Raw genomic sequence first — 18,013 nt, 5'->3', positions numbered from 1 at the left:
TGTTTTTTATTTTTCTCTTTCCTTCATTTTTCTGGATAACCAAGAATTGGTTATATGTCCTTTCTTAAGTGACGTATATTTTGGGTGATAATAAAAGCCAACTCTTATATAGAACTTATGTATTAACTTATTTATGATTCTCAAAATAATCCCATTCTGAAGTAGGCACTACTATCCCCACTTTACAGATAAGGAAATTGAGGCACAAAGAGATTAAGTGATCAGCCAGATAGCTAACCCATGGCAGAACTGGGATTCAAACTAGGCAGCCTGGCTCTGGGATTTATGTTGTTAACCACTATACCATAGTGATCATTAAATATAATTAATGATGTTGGATTAAATGGATATGAGGCATTTTAGTATGTTAGAGTATTCGAAAGTCAAAAAAAGAGCACATGTGTTTTCTACCTAAGATAGAATCTATTTGAGAGAAACACAAGAGTTAGCTAAATGGAGGTTAAAATTTTAGCTTTATCGCCTAAGAAAGCAGGAAGGAGATTATGGCTTAATCGCTGACAACAATGGATAAGCTCATACTTTGCCCTATCATTAAATTTGCCCACTGAGTAAAAGGTAGCGTTGAAAAACAGTAGGCCTATCTCTAAAAGCAAGGTTCATTACGTGGCCAACCAAAGGAGAATACTCACCTGCGGTAGGCAGGGTTGGAAAGAGAAGCCCAAGTGGGGCTAAGCCAAGTATACTTAGTTTTTTCTAAAACCATCAGGAATGAGGTCAGTTAGTGTAGTGGAATTCTCTATACGTGGAAACCTGAGAAGTGGAATTGAGTGTTCTTAGCTAATGCTCACACTAGCTATTCCAGTTATACTAACAGAGAGACAAGTATGTTATAAATATTACTTATCAAAGCTATGCCAAAATAAAAAAGTTATGATTATAAATGTGATCAATTTCACATGAAAAATACTTTGGTGGTGGGCAGAAGTAAATTTAGTTAGGGAAAATTTGGGAAGAAACTCAAAGCAAGTTCTAATTGTTTTATATGTGTTTTTCTCCCCCTTCTCATCCTTTTAGATAATGGTGGTGGATGGATTTAAAGGACAGAAGGTCCAAGATGTAAAGAAGGCTATTCAGAAAAAGATGATCGACACTGTATGTGATAGGTTATCCTCTGAAGGCTGTTTTAATCGAAGAGCTGTTATTAATAATAGATAGACTTTACAGTGTTATAAGCAGAGCGTTCTGTAGTGGAACCTAGAGCTGTATTAAAGATGTCATATAGTTTTTGTGGCAGAAAATAGACCTATTTAGCAATTCATTTATTTGGAACATCCCACCTATAATGTTGATAAAGACAGTGTTCTTTTTTTTTTTTTTTTTTTGAGACAGAGTGTCGCTTTGTTGCCCTGGCTAGAGTGAGTGCCGTGGCGTCAGCCTAGCTCACAGCAACCTCAAACTCCTGGGCTTAAGCAATCCTACTGCCTCAGCCTCCCGAGTAGCTGGGACTACAGGCATGTGCCACCATGCCCGGCTAATTTTTTCTATATATATCTTTTAGTTGTCCATATAATTTCTTTCTATTTTTAGTAGAGACGGGGTCTCGCTCTTGCTCAGGCTGGTCTCGAACTCCTGACCTTGAGCGATCCACCCGCCTCGGCCTCCCAGAGTGCTAGGATTACAGGCGTGAGCCACCGCGCCCGGCCAAGACAGTATTCTAAAGTTGATGTGTGCATAGCACACAGAGAATACTTAAATGATACTTTTTGCATTGGCTATTTTAGATACAGGTAGTTACAAGCCTCTCTTTCTATGGTGCTTTACTTTTCACTTTCATCCTCCCCTTATACCTTAATTTCTGTCATAACTCTCTTCTATTTAGCTACTTTAACTCTTTGAATTTTTATTGTTATTTTTTATTTTTATTGTATTTTTTTAATAGACAAGGTCTCACTCTGTCACCCAGGCTGGATGGAGTGCAATAGCAGGATCATAGCTCACTGTAGCCTTACCTCCTGGGCTCAAGTGATCCTGCCTCAGCCTCCCAGGCAGCTGGGACTACAGGTACATACCATCACACCTGCCTTATTTTTTCTATTTTTTGTGGAGATGAGGTCTCACTATGTTGCTCAGGCTACTTACTAACCTTGTCTTTAACAGACGTCGTTCAATCAGTTTTGCTCTAATCTCCCCATCCAGAGCTATTTAATACTATCTATTTCTAAGTCTTTTGGAGGTTCTGTAGTGCAAACTGAATTGTTTTTCAGCTTTCTCTACTGCTGGCTTAGGATTCAGCTCGCTTTCTTATTTCTGCCAATATGGTTATCACTCATCCTCTTTTGGTTTTCAAAATTTCGTTGATATTTTTTCCTCCATTTTTTTTGTCTTTGTGTAGATTCATGCTATTAAAAAAAACCGTCCTCACATTATAGTATGTGGATTTAAAAAAAATTTTAAAAACCTTTCTTGACATTTTATTGGAATTTTTAGAGGGAGTCTGTTTTTAACCTATCATCTTTAAACCAAAATCCTAGCTATTTAATTTCAGCATGAAGAATTGCATTGAAAACAGAACAGTGAATCATTTTATGAGTAATAATGCTGAATTTTATTTTTAAAAATTATTCTAACCTAAAAAGTTTGGGAACATGATGCTATAAATCTTTAGTAACGAAGTTTTCCATGTTTAGTCTCTGTGTATCTATTTGTTTTTAATAGCAGAGGTTCTGTGCATTTAATTTCCTGTTTTCTTTATGTTTTTATTATAATAAGGATAAAAAGCTCCCATAGGAAACATAACCTTCAAACCATAGGATTAGAATCTGCTAAACATCTTTCATTTTTCACTGAAAAGGAAAAATCTCTTGTAGCCAGGGAAAGTGATCCACCTGATGAAGATGTATGCTTTTTGAAAAGCATGTGTGTTTATAGAAGGAAAGGCAGATAAACTTGACCCTGGGAAGAGGGGGAAGACATAATGAAATGTGGAATTTTTGTTATTGATGATGTAGCATTTTTTTTAAAAAGTATTTTTTATCCTTCAGGAATGGAGATTGATTTGATGTGGTATCTAATATATTTTTATTTACCTTCATTTAGGGAGATGCACTTACTTACATGGAACCAGAGAAACAAGTGATGTCCAGGTCTTCAGATGAATGTGTCGTGGCTCTTTGTGACCAGTGGTTAGTCTCTCTTACAGCAAGAAAATTTCCTTAGTCACTTTGCTCATCTCTGACTTAAAAAAAAAAATCAATTTGTCTACTCCCAGGTACTTGGATTATGGAGAAGAGAACTGGAAAAAACAGACATCTCAGTGCTTGAAGAACCTGGAAACGTAAGAAAGGAGAAAGTGATGAGGGAGGGGAAAAGAGTTGGGAAACATGGAAACGATAAAAGTGAAGAGAGATACTTTATCTTTTGCTCTTTTCTAGATTCTGCGAGGAAACCAGGAGGAATTTTGAAGCTACCTTAGATTGGCTACAAGAACATGCTTGCTCAAGAACTTATGGTCTAGGTAAACAAACTTCAGATTTTTCTGTTTGGATGCCTTTGCCAATTACATGGCAAACATACATTTTTACCTTTTTGCTTGCTGTCTTCTAGTGTTTTTTGAATTAAAAGCAAGAGGTTTTTGTTAGAGGGTGAGGAAAACTAGGATGTGGGTCCCCTACCATCTACCTGGTGGTAGAAATATGTCTTTTCTAACCCATATAGCTTTTATGGTGTGACTTTTTAATAGAGAAACTCCAAAGCTTCAACCATTTTGTTATTATATCTGCTATTTTATTTTTATTAATTATTTAAGTAGAATTTAACAATTTCCTAAATAAGTAATTTTGTAAATGCTATAGCCTTCTTAAAAATGTAGATTTGGGCCGGGCATGGTGGCTCACAACTATAAACCTAGCACTTTGAGAGGCTGAGATGGGAGGATTGTTTGAGGTCAGGAGTTTGAGACCAACCTGGGCAACATAGTGAGACCTCGTCTCTACAAAAAAATAAATGAATTAGCCAAGTGTCACATGCCTATAATCCTAGCTACTCAGGAGGCTGAGGTGAGTGGATTGCTTGAGCCTAGCATTTCGAGGCTGCAGTGAGCTATGATTGCACCATTGCTCTCCAGGGGGAGACCCTGTCTCTTTAAAAAAAAAAAAAAAGTGGATTTCATAGATGAAGTACCTTTTAGGTTCCTCATGCATCACTTTTATTTTGCAGGCACTCGCTTGCCTTGGGATGAACAGTGGCTGATTGAATCACTTTCTGATTCCACTATTTACATGGCATTTTACACAGTTGCACACCTGTTGCAGGGGGGTAACTTGCGTGGACAGGCAGAGTCTCCACTGGGCATCAGGTAGGTCAACAGATAAGGGAAAGGAGCATAATTTATTACCAGGAGTTGAGGCATGGCAAGGTGGCCTATCACTTTGAGAGGCCAAGGAAGGAGGATCACTTGAGGTCAGGAGTTCAGGACCAGCCTGGGTAACATAATGAGACCTTGTCTCTACAAATAAATTAAAAAAAGTAGCCGGGTATGGTGGCGCAAACCTATAGTCCCAGCTACTTGGGCCTGGAGGCTAGAGGATTGCTTGAGCCCAGGAGTTTGGGGTTATGGTGAGCTATGATGGTGCCACTGCACTCCAGCCTGGGTGACAGAGTGAGACCCTGTCTCAAAAAAAAAAAAAAAAAAAAAATGTTTCTGGGCGCTGTGGCTCACACCTGTAATCCTAGCACTCTGGGAGGCCGAGGTGGGTGGATCATTTGGGAGTTCGAGACCAGCCTGAGCAAGAGCAACACCCCATCTCTACTGAAAATAGAAAGAAATTATATGGACAACTAAAAATATATATAGAAAAAATTAGCCGGGCATGGTGGCACATGCCTGTAGTCCCAGCTACTCAGGAGGCTGAGGCAGGAGGATTGCTTGAGCCCAGGAGTTTGAGGTTGCTGTGAGCTAGGCTGACGCCACGGCACTCACTCTAGCCAGGGCAACAAAGCGACACTCTGTCTCAAAAAAAAAAAAAAAAATTGTGATCATTTGACTTACATATTGAAATATTTCTTTCACTATATTTAGTTTTCATAAGAATTCATTTAGCAAAATTTTGTCATGATGTTTTTGTTTCTTTACTATTGTATTGAGAAAAATTAATGAGTAGCCTCAACTGTTCACATTATCCATTCTTCATTCTTATGGGATCCTATTGTTCTTATTTGTTATTCTAACTATGTAAAGAGATTCCTAATTCATGATTAAAGTATTGATTCTTTCAAATAAATTATATGTATATACAATAGTTTGTTTTATTTTTAATACAGACCACAACAGATGACCAAGGAAGTTTGGGATTATGTTTTCTTCAAGGAGGCTCCATTTCCTAAGACTCAGATCCCAAAGGAAAAATTAGATCAGTTAAAGCAGGAGTTTGAGTTCTGGTATCCTGTGGATCTTCGAGTCTCTGGCAAGGATCTTGTTCCAAATCATCTTTCATATTACCTATATAATCATGTGGCTGTGTGGCCGGAACAAAGGTGAATGCTAAAATAGATGTGGACTAGATTCATTGATTGTCAACATGGTGTCTTATAGCCTCAAATATCTACAAAATTATTGTGGAGGTTATACCTAGATTTGCCCAGTACATTCTTTTTCTTCTATTAAATGTAAACTAAAGCAGAAAGCTCACCTCCTCCTATCTGCTATATCCAGGTATCCTCTTACCTACCCTAGGCTACCAAACCATGTCCTATTTCAGGTGCATTGATGGTTTGCCAGTAATTCATTTGACCTCTTAAATACAAGAATAAAGGCAATTTAAGATAGGTCTTAGAATGTTAGAAATGGAAAGAATCTTCCCTTTAGACCGGGGAGCCCCAAGGATCCAACATTGGTTGGTAGCAATGTTCTGACTAGAATCTGGGTCCAGCAGAGGCATTTTTAATACTGTGTGTTTGCTCTATAGTAACCCTTCCATCATCTTCCCTCTTGACCCAGACATGTCTCTACTTTTCCCTCTGGTCCCTCAAGTGGCTGAGGAAACCTTTCAGTCTGTTCAAATTTTATTTCATAAAAGTAAGACAATCTCATGTGACTTCTTGTATTTAGAATGAGATTGTATTTTTTTTCTCAAGAATAAAAGGAAGCTGTTGAAGTAGAGGAATAAAATAAATCTAATGTGGTCCTTACTCTATTTGTCATCCAGTTATTTTTCTTTATTGTTTAAAATGTATTTTTAGAGAAATTGGTTATCTCAGAAGTACCCTTTACTAATAGGTTGAGTCTTCATCTCTTTGCACTAAGTTTTTTATATTTTTTAGGTTTTTCAAAATTACAGATAAATAATATCAAGTGCTGATGCCAGGCACTGTTCTAATCACTTTTAGTAATTCTTTTATCTTTCACTACAACTTTTCAAGGAACCTTACTGAGGCCTAAAGAGATCAAATAACTCATCCAAAGCTACCCAGCTAATAAATGGCAAAACCAAAATGCAACCCCAGAGAGACTCCAGAACTCTTGCTCTCAACCACCATGCCCCACATGATGTCATTGTTAGAATGAATGAATGATGTGTACGTAGTTTTAAAATTCAAAGACTACATAAAGGCAAAAAGTTAAAAGTGAACTTTAATCCTTGCCCACATACCACTTTACTTCCCAAAGCTCATCACTGCCATTGATTTCTTGGGATTTTATATACCAGCATCAGATTTCTATATTTATTTTTAAATTTACACAAAGATACCACATTGTTCAGAGTGTTCTGTCTCTTGTTTTTTTTCACATAATAATGTATTGTTAAGATATTTTATATCCATACATATAGACCCACCTTTATTTTTAAAATAGTTACATCATTGGTTGCCTGGATCATAGTTTATATAGCCAATTCTTTGGTTTGTTTTCATTGTTTCCTGTTGGAAACAGGACTACAGTAAATATTTTTGTATGTATGTCTTAGCAAACTTCTGTGTTTTTATACACTTTGTACATTTATCTTAGCAAAATTCTGTCAGTGTTTACCTTAAATTTTTAAGCCTAAAGCATAATCTTTAATTTTTATTTTCTGTCTTTAAACATTTACCTGTAAAGTGAGAAATGGCCTACAGCTGTGAGAGCAAATGGACATCTCCTCCTCAACTCCGAGAAGGTAAGGCTCATTTATTGCCTCTTGAAAGTTTAAAATTCTTCAGAAGGCTTTTCAGATTGAGGAAATTGCTCTTTGTTATATATATAAAAGAAAGAATATGAATTAATCAGAGAGTTTAAAAACCTATTGAAAGTGTTTAGAACTAATAGCATAAACTAACTTTTTATCTTTACAATTGAGCAAGTAGAGTAGATAGTATTAATTGAGGGGGGAGAGAGGGAAGAGTCATCTATTGTAACATATGTATTTAGAGTGGGAAAAGGTGTATGCAGTAGTGTGAGAGAGGAAAAGAGAGAAAGAGGCAGGGATAAGAATCATAAAGGTCTTAGCATTGTGACCCCAGAAGATCTTTCTTACTAAGTTGAGAAAATGGTTTGGTGCTGATTATTTTATACTTTGGCCACTAAATCAGTAAAATAATAGAATTTTGGAGTTGTAGAATTTTTAGGTGTACTGTAATGGTTCTTCCCAGGTAGAATAGTAGTGCTTTCTATACTACTACCACCATCACTACTGTTACTATTAATAATATGTGTGAATTTTTTACAGGCTACATTGTACTTTATCTCATTAATCAATATCCTTAGCAGAAGGTTATGCAAACTTGACAGAGCCCTGGCATGTCCGTATGATACTTTTATGCAAAATAGAGAAGGACACCCACTCCTCAACTAAAAAGTCACAGTATTATTTATTTCTCATTAACAAAAATTGTAACAAATTGGATTTATTACAACTGATGAATTCTGCAACCAGTGAAATAGTAATCGCAGAGTATTAGTCATTATGCCTATCTATATCATAATGGAAATAGTTATAGATTTAATAAAATGGCAGATGATATGGATTTCAGTATGTAACATCAGATTTAGCCAGTGTCCTAATATTGCAAGGTAATAAAAAGTGCATTTAAGGTAATCTTTACATTAGACTGAAAAACTGCTTTTTAGAACTTTGGGCTTTTGTAGGTTTTGTAAGATCAGTAAGGACTTTTCATTATTGAATTCATTTCTTTGTAAGTCAAAGTGGAACAATATATATTAATCCTGTTAGAACATGACATTTTTTTTGGCCTGTCTCAACATTGTTGTACTACACTAATTTTATTAGAACAAGATACTTATTGCCATGTAGTAGAAAATTGATAGAATCATTACTCCTTTTTGGTATTGGCAAAATTATGCTAATGACATAAAAATTTTTAAAACAATAAAGATTGCTAGTCTGTGAATGGTGACTCTTTAGATGGATTGCCCTAAGGCAAAGCACAATCTGAACAACCAATTATTGTGACCCTAATGATAGGAAGATTCTTAAAATACTAACTCTAACTTTGTGAGCTGGTCCATTCCATTTCTGAATGACTCATTGCTATAAAGCTCATCCTTATATAACCTCTGTGTTCCAGAGTTATACTGGAATAATTTCACATGTCTAACCCAATTACCAGGGGACAGTATAGGCTAAATCACAGTAGATTGAGTGTCACACTGGAGATCCTGTCCTAGGTCTGTCACTGATAGCTGAAAACAAGTCACTTTATTGGCTTACCTTCAGTTTTTGCCTCTCTAAAATTCATCTAAAGTGTCTTTTCCTTTCCATATTTCTAATTCCTTTTTGTTTTTATCTGATCATAGCCAGCCTAATTAATTTAATTTGATTTGGCTGATTTGGTCTATTTATTTATATATATTCATACTAATGCTTGATCATTGACTTTATATTTCAGATGTCAAAATCCACAGGCAACTTCCTCACTTTGACCCAAGCTATTGACAAATTTTCAGCCGATGGTGAGTATGCTTTTTTGTTACTGCTGTTGCGTAGGGTCACTTCTCCTGAGATGACAATAGGTGTTTTAATTTTGTTTTCTCTTTTGGTTTTAACAAAATGTTAAAATATTCATTTTTTCTTTGTGGACAAGTAATGTTAATATTTGAAACATAAGAATTGCTGATGTGATATATTTAAGAACAAATTTGAGCTGAAGTTACTTAGAGTCTTCTTTTAAATTAAACTCACTATAATTGCTAAGATTCAGACTTGTTTTACAGAGATGTTGAGTATGTAGGAAGCTTTTCCAAGATATTTCTTTTGTATTTGATATTCCCACAGGTGACTTGAACCTGGGAACATTGATTTTCCCGTAAAATTTTTTTTGCCTGGCCTCAGTTCTGTTACATTTTATTATTACTTTGTCAAGAGAAGAAACGCGCTGTCTATCCTGAAGGAACCATTCCTTTTTTATGTAACTATAGTCATTGTTCATCATGATACTTCTTTTTATTGATCTTGGCTAGCTCAGTTTGTATTCTCAATTTCTCTTAATTGGAATTAAGTTGTTTCTGACTGTCTCTTAGAATACTTTATTTAAAGTGTCATTTGCTTCTGAATAAGTAATGCATTCATATGGTTCAAAATTCAGAAGGTATAAAAAGCATGTGCAGTGAAAATACTCCCGTCTTATTCATATTCCCTAGCTACCCATTTTCTCTCAGAGACAAAGTTATTAATTTCTTCACCTTTCATACAGTGCTAGTGGGAATGCAAATTGGTACAACTCTCCTGGAGGCAAATTAGATAATATCAAACAAAACTTAAACCTTACTTTTTTGGACCAACAATCCTACTTCTAGGGATTTGCCCTGAAGATATACCTCCAACAATACAAAAATATATGTGCACAGGGTTATTCACTGCTGTGTTGTTTGTACTTGCAAAATATTGGAATAAACCTAAATGTTTTTGTATGGGAGAGTGAGTGAATAAATTATAGTATAGTCACATAATGGAGTACTATGCAACTGTAAAAAAAAGCAAGAATGAGAAAGATCTCTATGAACTGATGTAGAGTGATTTCCAGGATATTTTTTTTAAGTGAAAAAAACCCAAAACTGTGTAAAAGAATATTTAATATATGTACTCTTATGTAACCAAGTAGGAGATAGAAGAATATATATATGTCTGTTAATTTAAAAAGGTACAGTTAGCCCTCCATATCCTCAGGTTCCCTATTCACAGATTCAACCAACTGTGGATTGAAAATGTAATTAGGTCTACGATAGTTGCTTCTGTACTGAACATGTACAGATGTTTTTCCTTGTCATTATTCTCTAAATAATGCAGTATAACAACTATTTACATAGCATTTATATTGTATTAGGTATTATAAGTAATCAAGAGGTGATTTAAAGTATATGGGAGGACTTGCATAGTTGCAAATACTATGCCATTTTATATAAGGGACTTAAGCATCTTGAGGATTTTGATGTTTATGACCAATCCCCCACAGATACTGAGGGACGACTGTTGGAATGATAAACTAGAAACAAGAGAGATTAGTTGCCTATGGGGTGGGTGGGAAAGTTGCGGGAAGAGTGGGAATTGGGAAGTAAGGATTAGGAGGGAGCAGCACTTCTCTTATTAAATCTTTTTGTATAGCTTTGATAATAACATTTCATGTACCCAAATATTAAATACATAATTAAAATCAACCAGGAGGTGTAGAGGGGACTCCAAATGGAATACATACAGTAATAAATGGACATAACTATATTTCGAATGAAAGCATGGAAGTAGTGAAGGGATAGGGAAGAAGTAACCTAAGTAACTTTGAAAAACAGTATTTTGATTGGACACTAAAGCTAAAGACAGAAAGAACTGTACACAAATACTGTAGTTAGTAAGTCTCCTACAGGAAATATAAGCAATTATGAAACTACTTTGTGTATTTTAGGATTGAATAAATAAGTAAATATATGATAGATAATGAGAACCTCTGCCTCAGAGAGCTCACTGTCAGAAAAAGAAGGAATATTATAAGTAAAGGAGGAATGCTATTAATACAGTGAACTCTGTGGTATTGGATTGGAATTGGTGGTATCAGTATGAGCTTAATTTATTTTGTGTACAGGTATATAGTTATAAAAATAAACATAGATGGATATGTACGTATAGGTTAATATACATACATATATTTCCCTAGTTCTGTCTGCTGAGAGGGCCTAGGAGCAGTGATACCCCAGTAGCAATGAAACGCTTGACATTCAGATCTTGGTTTCTAAATATCATTTTCCTATAAAAGGAACTAGGGCTCCTAGGAGAAGTGATTGATTTGAGGTCTGAGACAGGGAAACCACGAGATGAGTGTGAAATATCTTGTGGTGTCAGAAAATACAGAAATACTTTAAAAAGGATGGGGGCATGTCAAAAGGACACAGGAGCCAACTTGAAGAGGTCGCGGTAGCCCAAGCTAGAACAATTTTATCAACAAAGTAAATAATGAGGGTATTGGATTATAACCCAATGAATAAAATAAATATCCATGAGTCCCTACTGATGTATATTAATAATTGGGGCCGGGTGTGGTGGCTCACGCCTGTAATCCTAGCACTCTGGGAGGCCGAGGCGGGTGGATCGCTGGAGGTCAGGAGTTCGAGACCAGCCTGAGCAAGAGCGAGACCCCGTCTCTACTAAAAATAGAAAGAAATTATATGGACAACTAAAAATACATATAGAAAAAATGAGCCGGGCATGGTGGCACATGCCTGTAGTCCCAGCTACTTGGGAGGCTGAGGCAGAAGGATTGCTTGAGCCCAGGAGTTTGAGGTTGCTGTGAGCTAGGCTGACGCCATGGCACTCACTCTAGCCCGGGCAACAGAGCAAGACTCTGTCTCAAAAAAAAAAAAAAAAAAAAAATAATTGGATAAATAAATCAGTGGGGGAGCAGGGACATTTTAGCTTTTCAATTTCAATTAATAAATGTAGAAATATTGAAATTTGTTTCAAAATAAAAAGCTAAAAAATGTTTACAACTTCTGTGTATTCTAAGGATATTTAATGCATACATAACTTACTGTTACATGTTCTTATATTCCCCCTTTAAGATACAGAGGGTAGCATACTGTTCTGTACTTTGTCTTTTTCACGTAACAGTTCATATTTGAGATCAGTTCACATTGGTACATAATGAGTTTACTCAGTTTTTTTTTAAGCAATATAGTGTTCCATTATGGTGTTATCCTGTAGTTTATTTAATTAGGGTCTTATAGATAGACATTTAGATTTCTTTCTAATATTTTAGAATGGAAGATTTTGGTAGTACTAAAAGATGAGAATTGAAAAAATGAAGTTTTATTAGTGGAAAACTTAGAAGAACCTAGTTTTAGGACTGAGAAATTAAATATGCATTTCTACACATAAGGCACCATTGTGTGTTCTCATGCATTAAAATATCGAAATATTTTACCACCTCTAAATGAGGCTGAGATGTTGATAGAGAAATCAGAAAGAAATGACTGTATATTCCCAGCTTATCATTTTCTTCCTCTGCCTCATTAAAGATCACTTTATCTCATTAACTCAACATGCATGAGAAGAAACACATATTGATGCTAAATGTATGCAAATTGATATGGATGGTTCAATTATTTTAACATCATAGTTAGGGATCCTACTTTTGGTGATTTTTATTTTTGTTGTTAATCTAGGACCGTCCTTTAAAGCATCTGTTGTTTTTAAATTTATATAAGGATTTTGCAGTGTACCCACTGGACACATAGTTGATACTCAATAACCATATTTTTTAATTCATTGATTGATTTTTTTCCTCTTCTCCAGGAATGCGCTTGGCTCTAGCTGATGCTGGTGACACTGTTGAAGATGCCAACTTTGTGGAAACCATGGCAGATGCAGGTATTCTCCGTCTGTTTACCTGGGTGGAATGGGTGAAAGAAATGCTTGCCAACTGGAACAGCCTAAGAAGTGGTCCTGCCAACACTTTCAATGATAGAGTTTTTGCCAGGTAATCTGTGGATCCCACCCACTTTATACTGTAGAGCTGCTTAGTCCTGGTGCATTTTTAAGTTTTCTTTTTCTTTGTTTTTTTCCTAAAATAAATTAGATGACAATAGCTAGTATTCGTTGAAGGCTTACTGGTGCGAGGCCCTTTGCTAAATATTTTGCATTTGTTTTCTGACTTTAGCCTCAAAGCAACCTTATATGATAAAGATATTATTAGCTTGCTTAATTAATTAATTAAGAGACAGAGTCTCACTCTGTTGCCTAAGCTGGAGTGCAGTGGCGTGATCATAGCTCACTCTAATCTCAAACTCCTAGGTATAAGTGATCCTACCAAGTAGCTGGGACTTGAGGCATGTGCCACCACACCTGGCTAATTTTTTTAATGTAGAGATGGGGTCTTGATATATTGTCCAGGTTGATCTCAAACTCATGGCCTGAAGGGATCCTCCTGCCTCAGCCTCTCAAAGCACTGGGATCATAGGCATGAGCCACCACTGCTGGCAGATTAGCTCTATTTTAGAAATAAAGAAACTGAGGCTTAGAAAAATTAAGTATTTCATTAAAGGTCTCAAAGTTAGTAATTGGATACTTGGGATATGAACTTACTTCTGTCTCCAAAGCTTGTTCTCATAACCATTTTATCATGCTGTCTTTCTTTAGAGTGGGGCAGAATGATTAAAAGAAAAGTAGATTAAAAGAAAAGGAGAAATATCTTTTTTTTTCTCCATTCAAAAGACATTAATTAACCTCTTTGTGTCAGGAGCCATCCTAAGCACTGGTGTTACAAAGATGAATTAAGACATGATAGTTCCTTGTTATCCAGCAAGAGAGACAATCGCTTACTTTCGACCAATTATTAATATAAATACAATAATAAGGATAAAGAGAATTCAAAGATATCATGTGAATTTTGGGTTTCTTGAAAAATAAACAGGAGTTTTGCAGGGAGAGAAAAAAGTGTGTAAAAGCCATGTAAAGGGTATGATATTTATTCGAAGTGCAATATCTGGAGGATAGAGGTAGGAGATGAAACAGGTCGGGGCCAGACTGAGCCAGGTTAAGAAGGGCCTGAGTTGGTATGAGAAATTTTTTCCCTAATATCCACTATTAGTTATTTAAAATGCAGTGGTTAAAACCTGGCTACAACCATAGTTAAGCTATTTTCATATTGCATTTTGGGCTTTATAACAAAGTTTTCATCAAGGAATTTTTAAGTAAGCATCGTTTACTGTGTTACCATAAACAGAAGTTGTAAGCATTGTCAGTTGACAATACTTAAGGCTGGATAGACAACTTGATAGGCTGCAATAATCAGCGTTAAGGAACACAAAGATGTTGTGTTGAGCAATTTTAAATGTTTCAGGCATTGTTCTCATTTTACTGCTTATTAGTATATGCAGCAGCCTATTATACCTATATATAATTGCCTTTAAACTCAATGACCTTTTTTTGCCTATTCAATAGTGAAATGAATGCAGGAATTATAAAAACAGATCAAAACTATGAAAAGATGATGTTTAAAGAAGCTTTGAAAACAGGATTTTTTGAGTTCCAGGTAAGCTATTAATTCTTTTGGGAGGTATAAAGCATGCCAGTGTGAATATGATGTATTTTCTTCCTTTTTTTCTTCCTGCTCTCAAATAATTACTCATCTGAAGTGTAGACTGTGAAAATTCTGCCAAGAAATCTTTAAATTCTCCATTAAATTGTGGTTTTAAGTTGTTTTCTTTGGTATTTTTTCTATTGTGTCCTTTTAATATAAATAATTCTATTCCTAGTTAAGCTATGAGCATTAATGTAAAGGAGATTAAATCTAAAATTCACCCATACTTTCCAGGAAAACATTTTTAAATTGATAAAAACAACAGCAAAATTGTAATTAATTGCCATTAGTTTGAAAGCAAATGTTTTCTGAGGTGTTCCACAAGGTGTCAGTATTTCCTCAAGTTTGACATTTCAAGTGCTTAAAGTAAAAATGTAGCTTTACTCAATCAGCTTTGTAAAATATCACATTGGGATTTATGTAACTTGGTTTTTAGAGATGTGGTTAAATAAGGATAAGTGCTGAGCTTAGCAATGTGTTGTATTTTTAGCCTTTTTGATACTTAATATTTTTCTTATATGCTGCTCAGAGCATTCACCCTAGTACACAGTTAATATTGTTCAAATTTTATGTCTCAGTTACAAAATAGCTTTAAAAAATTTTTTTTCTTGGGAGTGATTAATATAAAACTGCAATATCCTTTGAACAAAGATATATACTTACTTCCAAATTCTTAAAAATAAAACTTTGCAGTGATTTATTATGGAATTTTAAAAGATTAAACACTTAAAAATGCATTAAAGCCAAGATACTGAAGTCTTTTTACTTTATTTTTATTTTAAAGAAGTAAGATGAAGGAAATTGTAATTGATTTTGAATTTTATAGGCAGCGAAAGATAAGTACCGTGAATTGGCCATAGAAGGGATGCACAGAGAACTTGTGTTCCGGTTTATTGAAGTTCAGACACTTCTCTTGGCTCCCTTCTGTCCACATGTGTGTGAGCATGTCTGGACACTCCTGGGAAAGGTACCTTTATGCATCTAAAATGTTACGAATGGTTTTGCTTTTGGCTGCAGTATGATATTGTTATTTAAGAGAAAAAGGCTGAAAATGAGTATTTGAGGAATAATGTTGATTCATCATCATCATTACAACAAGTTAACCCAGAGCTACCTCCTGTTTAGATGGATATATCATATGTATACCTTTATTTATATACACACAGTGTATTTATTTTAAAAAGGTGAAAATATTGAGAAAGATATAAACAACTGTTAAGAGCTGCTTATAAACAAAGATAGAAGTGTATATTTGCATAAATATTCTTATATTATATGAAACTTCAGGCACATATAGGATTTCATATTCAGAGATATTATATTAGCATTTTTACTGTGAAGATAAATTCAATTATTTCTCCCAGGCTTGCAGATAAATAGATTGGCTGGTTTAATAACTCCTCTCCAACTTTATCAGCCAGGCTCTTTTGTATTTTTAAATGCATGAACAATGCAGAAATGTGCTGATGATCTATATACCAAATAGCCATACTTTCAATACTGGATGTATTAACAGGATAAAAACTGAGTGTATGCATAATTTATATAATAATGATTAAATTTAGGCAAATTAGCATTACATAATTTTCTTTGAAAGTGAGCATATGTGTGTGGGTATTAATATGCTTGTACAAATTGATGCTAATTAAGAATGTAGAGTCAGACTTCACAGCTTGAATTCCAGGGAACATTAGATCAGGGGCTGTGGAAGTGTGTTATATGTAGTCAGGTTTGAACTTTGAGCACACAATTACAAATTGGTATGAAACTGCAATCAAGAATCATAAAATCGTTGTGTTGTCTAATCTCACTGCACCTTTTTTGGGTTTTGTTTTTTTAAAAGCCTGACTCAATTATGAATGCCTCATGGCCCGTGGCAGGTCCTGTGGATGAAGCGTTGATACGTTCTTCACAGTATCTCATGGAGGTAGCACATGACCTTAGACTACGGCTCAAGAACTATATGATGCCAGCTAAAGGGAAGGTAAAGTCATTTTTTAAAAAAAAATTTCTTAGAAGTTATTGGTCAACATTTAATAATAATGAAAATTTTGAAAAGACTTTCATTAAAATGTGTAGGGCTAAAATTCCTGCTAATATAGTTCTATAGCATGTATAATTTTAAATGTTAGAAGCAGTGGTGGTATATATTGCAGGGTTCTCATTTTTGGTTTACATACAAGCACTGAAATGTTTTTCTGTTTTCTTTTACCATGTAGAAGACTGACAAACAACCACCTCAGAAGCCCTCACACTGTACCATCTATGTGGCGAAGAACTATCCACCTTGGCAACATACCACCCTGTCAGTTCTACGCAACCACTTTGAGGTGATGCTCTTAGTGGACTTTTTCTCCCCAACAGTGTTGTATACTGCCAATGTTGCTTTTGTTTTTAGGATGTTGACAATATCTGGGGAAAGGAAGACAGACAGGCAGCTTTGTTGCATTCCGTCTAGGCAGGGAGTGTCTTTTGTTATCCTTGGTGTCTCATAAATGGACACTGAGGGAAAAGCTGCTGCTTTTTCATCATTTCTGAAACTTTCATACAAATATACATTGGATCTAGTTGTATGTAATTAAAAGACGTGTGGATTTTCATATGTGTAGTTGAAATTATGAAACAGTTTGATAACAGGAGAGAGTTTGCCTTTTGAATTGGTTGTGACTTGAACAGTGGGATTTCATGAAATCTTAACCTTGTTATATGTGAAAAAATTGAAGCTTGGATCTTGAGTACTTTAAAAGAAAATGTTGTTCAGTTTGATATTTACCTATAGAAATCTACAGCCCGAAGATGTTTTTGGCTCTGTCAGGTAATGATAGTTCTGTTTAAAGGAAACTTAATATTTAAACTTAGTTGTAAGTTTTCCTAAAGAAGAAAATCCATTTTTCTTTTACATTCAAAATATGGAAACAAAGTATGTTATGGAATTTTAGCTTTTTTTGCTGAGGTTATTAGAACAGTTATTGCTAGACACAGATCATTAAGGTGCACTTAAAAAAGAGAAAGACAGTAGGGTTTATGGTGAAAACATAAAGCAGAAACATAAAGGAAAAATCCTTAGCTTTGATTTTCCAGACCTTTATTGGAATTTTGCCTCAATACTTTTCATAGTTAATTAAGAAATACGAGGAAAAACTGCTTTTGCATTTTTAAAATTTGATGAAGAGAAAAGAGCAAGGTTTTTGTATTCCTTGTTAATCTAGTTTTTTTGAGAACTACCTTCACCTTTGCTTGTGTGTAATAGAAATAGAAGGTAGCCTTTAGAATGTACTTGCAGACTTTGAATTGTGGTAAGTAAAAGATAAAAGCTACTTTGGTTGGTAGAAAAATGAAACTGTGCCTCAGTTTATGTATTCATTCGAGCAATTTCTAGGAAATGGTGGAAAAACCAAATATAGTATGTAATGTCCTAGGTATTAAAATTTTCTTTACCTCTGTTCTTTTAGAAGTTATATTTTTACTTATATTCATTGACTAGATATATTGTTTC

The 18,013-nt window shown here is 35.0% G+C and overlaps 1 protein-coding gene across 1 annotated transcript in view; it reads left to right on the top strand.

The window, feature by feature from the left end:
- The window catches only part of LARS1 (leucyl-tRNA synthetase 1), a 61,849-nt gene that overhangs the window by 32,092 nt on the left and 11,744 nt on the right, over positions 1-18,013 (top strand). The window contains exons 15-27 of the mRNA XM_069484163.1: positions 1,036-1,113; positions 3,058-3,143; positions 3,230-3,295; positions 3,393-3,475; positions 4,177-4,315; positions 5,281-5,493; positions 7,055-7,112; positions 8,842-8,905; positions 12,732-12,915; positions 14,379-14,469; positions 15,344-15,484; positions 16,361-16,501; positions 16,737-16,847. Of these exons, the coding sequence (XP_069340264.1) occupies positions 1,036-1,113; positions 3,058-3,143; positions 3,230-3,295; positions 3,393-3,475; positions 4,177-4,315; positions 5,281-5,493; positions 7,055-7,112; positions 8,842-8,905; positions 12,732-12,915; positions 14,379-14,469; positions 15,344-15,484; positions 16,361-16,501; positions 16,737-16,847 (1,455 nt within the window). The remainder of the gene's footprint in view (positions 1-1,035; positions 1,114-3,057; positions 3,144-3,229; positions 3,296-3,392; positions 3,476-4,176; positions 4,316-5,280; positions 5,494-7,054; positions 7,113-8,841; positions 8,906-12,731; positions 12,916-14,378; positions 14,470-15,343; positions 15,485-16,360; positions 16,502-16,736; positions 16,848-18,013) is intronic.

This window comes from Eulemur rufifrons, chromosome 10, assembly GCF_041146395.1.
Source record: "Eulemur rufifrons isolate Redbay chromosome 10, OSU_ERuf_1, whole genome shotgun sequence".
In the NCBI taxonomy this organism is placed as follows: domain Eukaryota; kingdom Metazoa; phylum Chordata; class Mammalia; order Primates; family Lemuridae; genus Eulemur; species Eulemur rufifrons.
The sequence above is the reverse complement of the archived record's forward strand: the minus strand, read 5'-3'. Positions and strand labels throughout refer to the sequence as shown.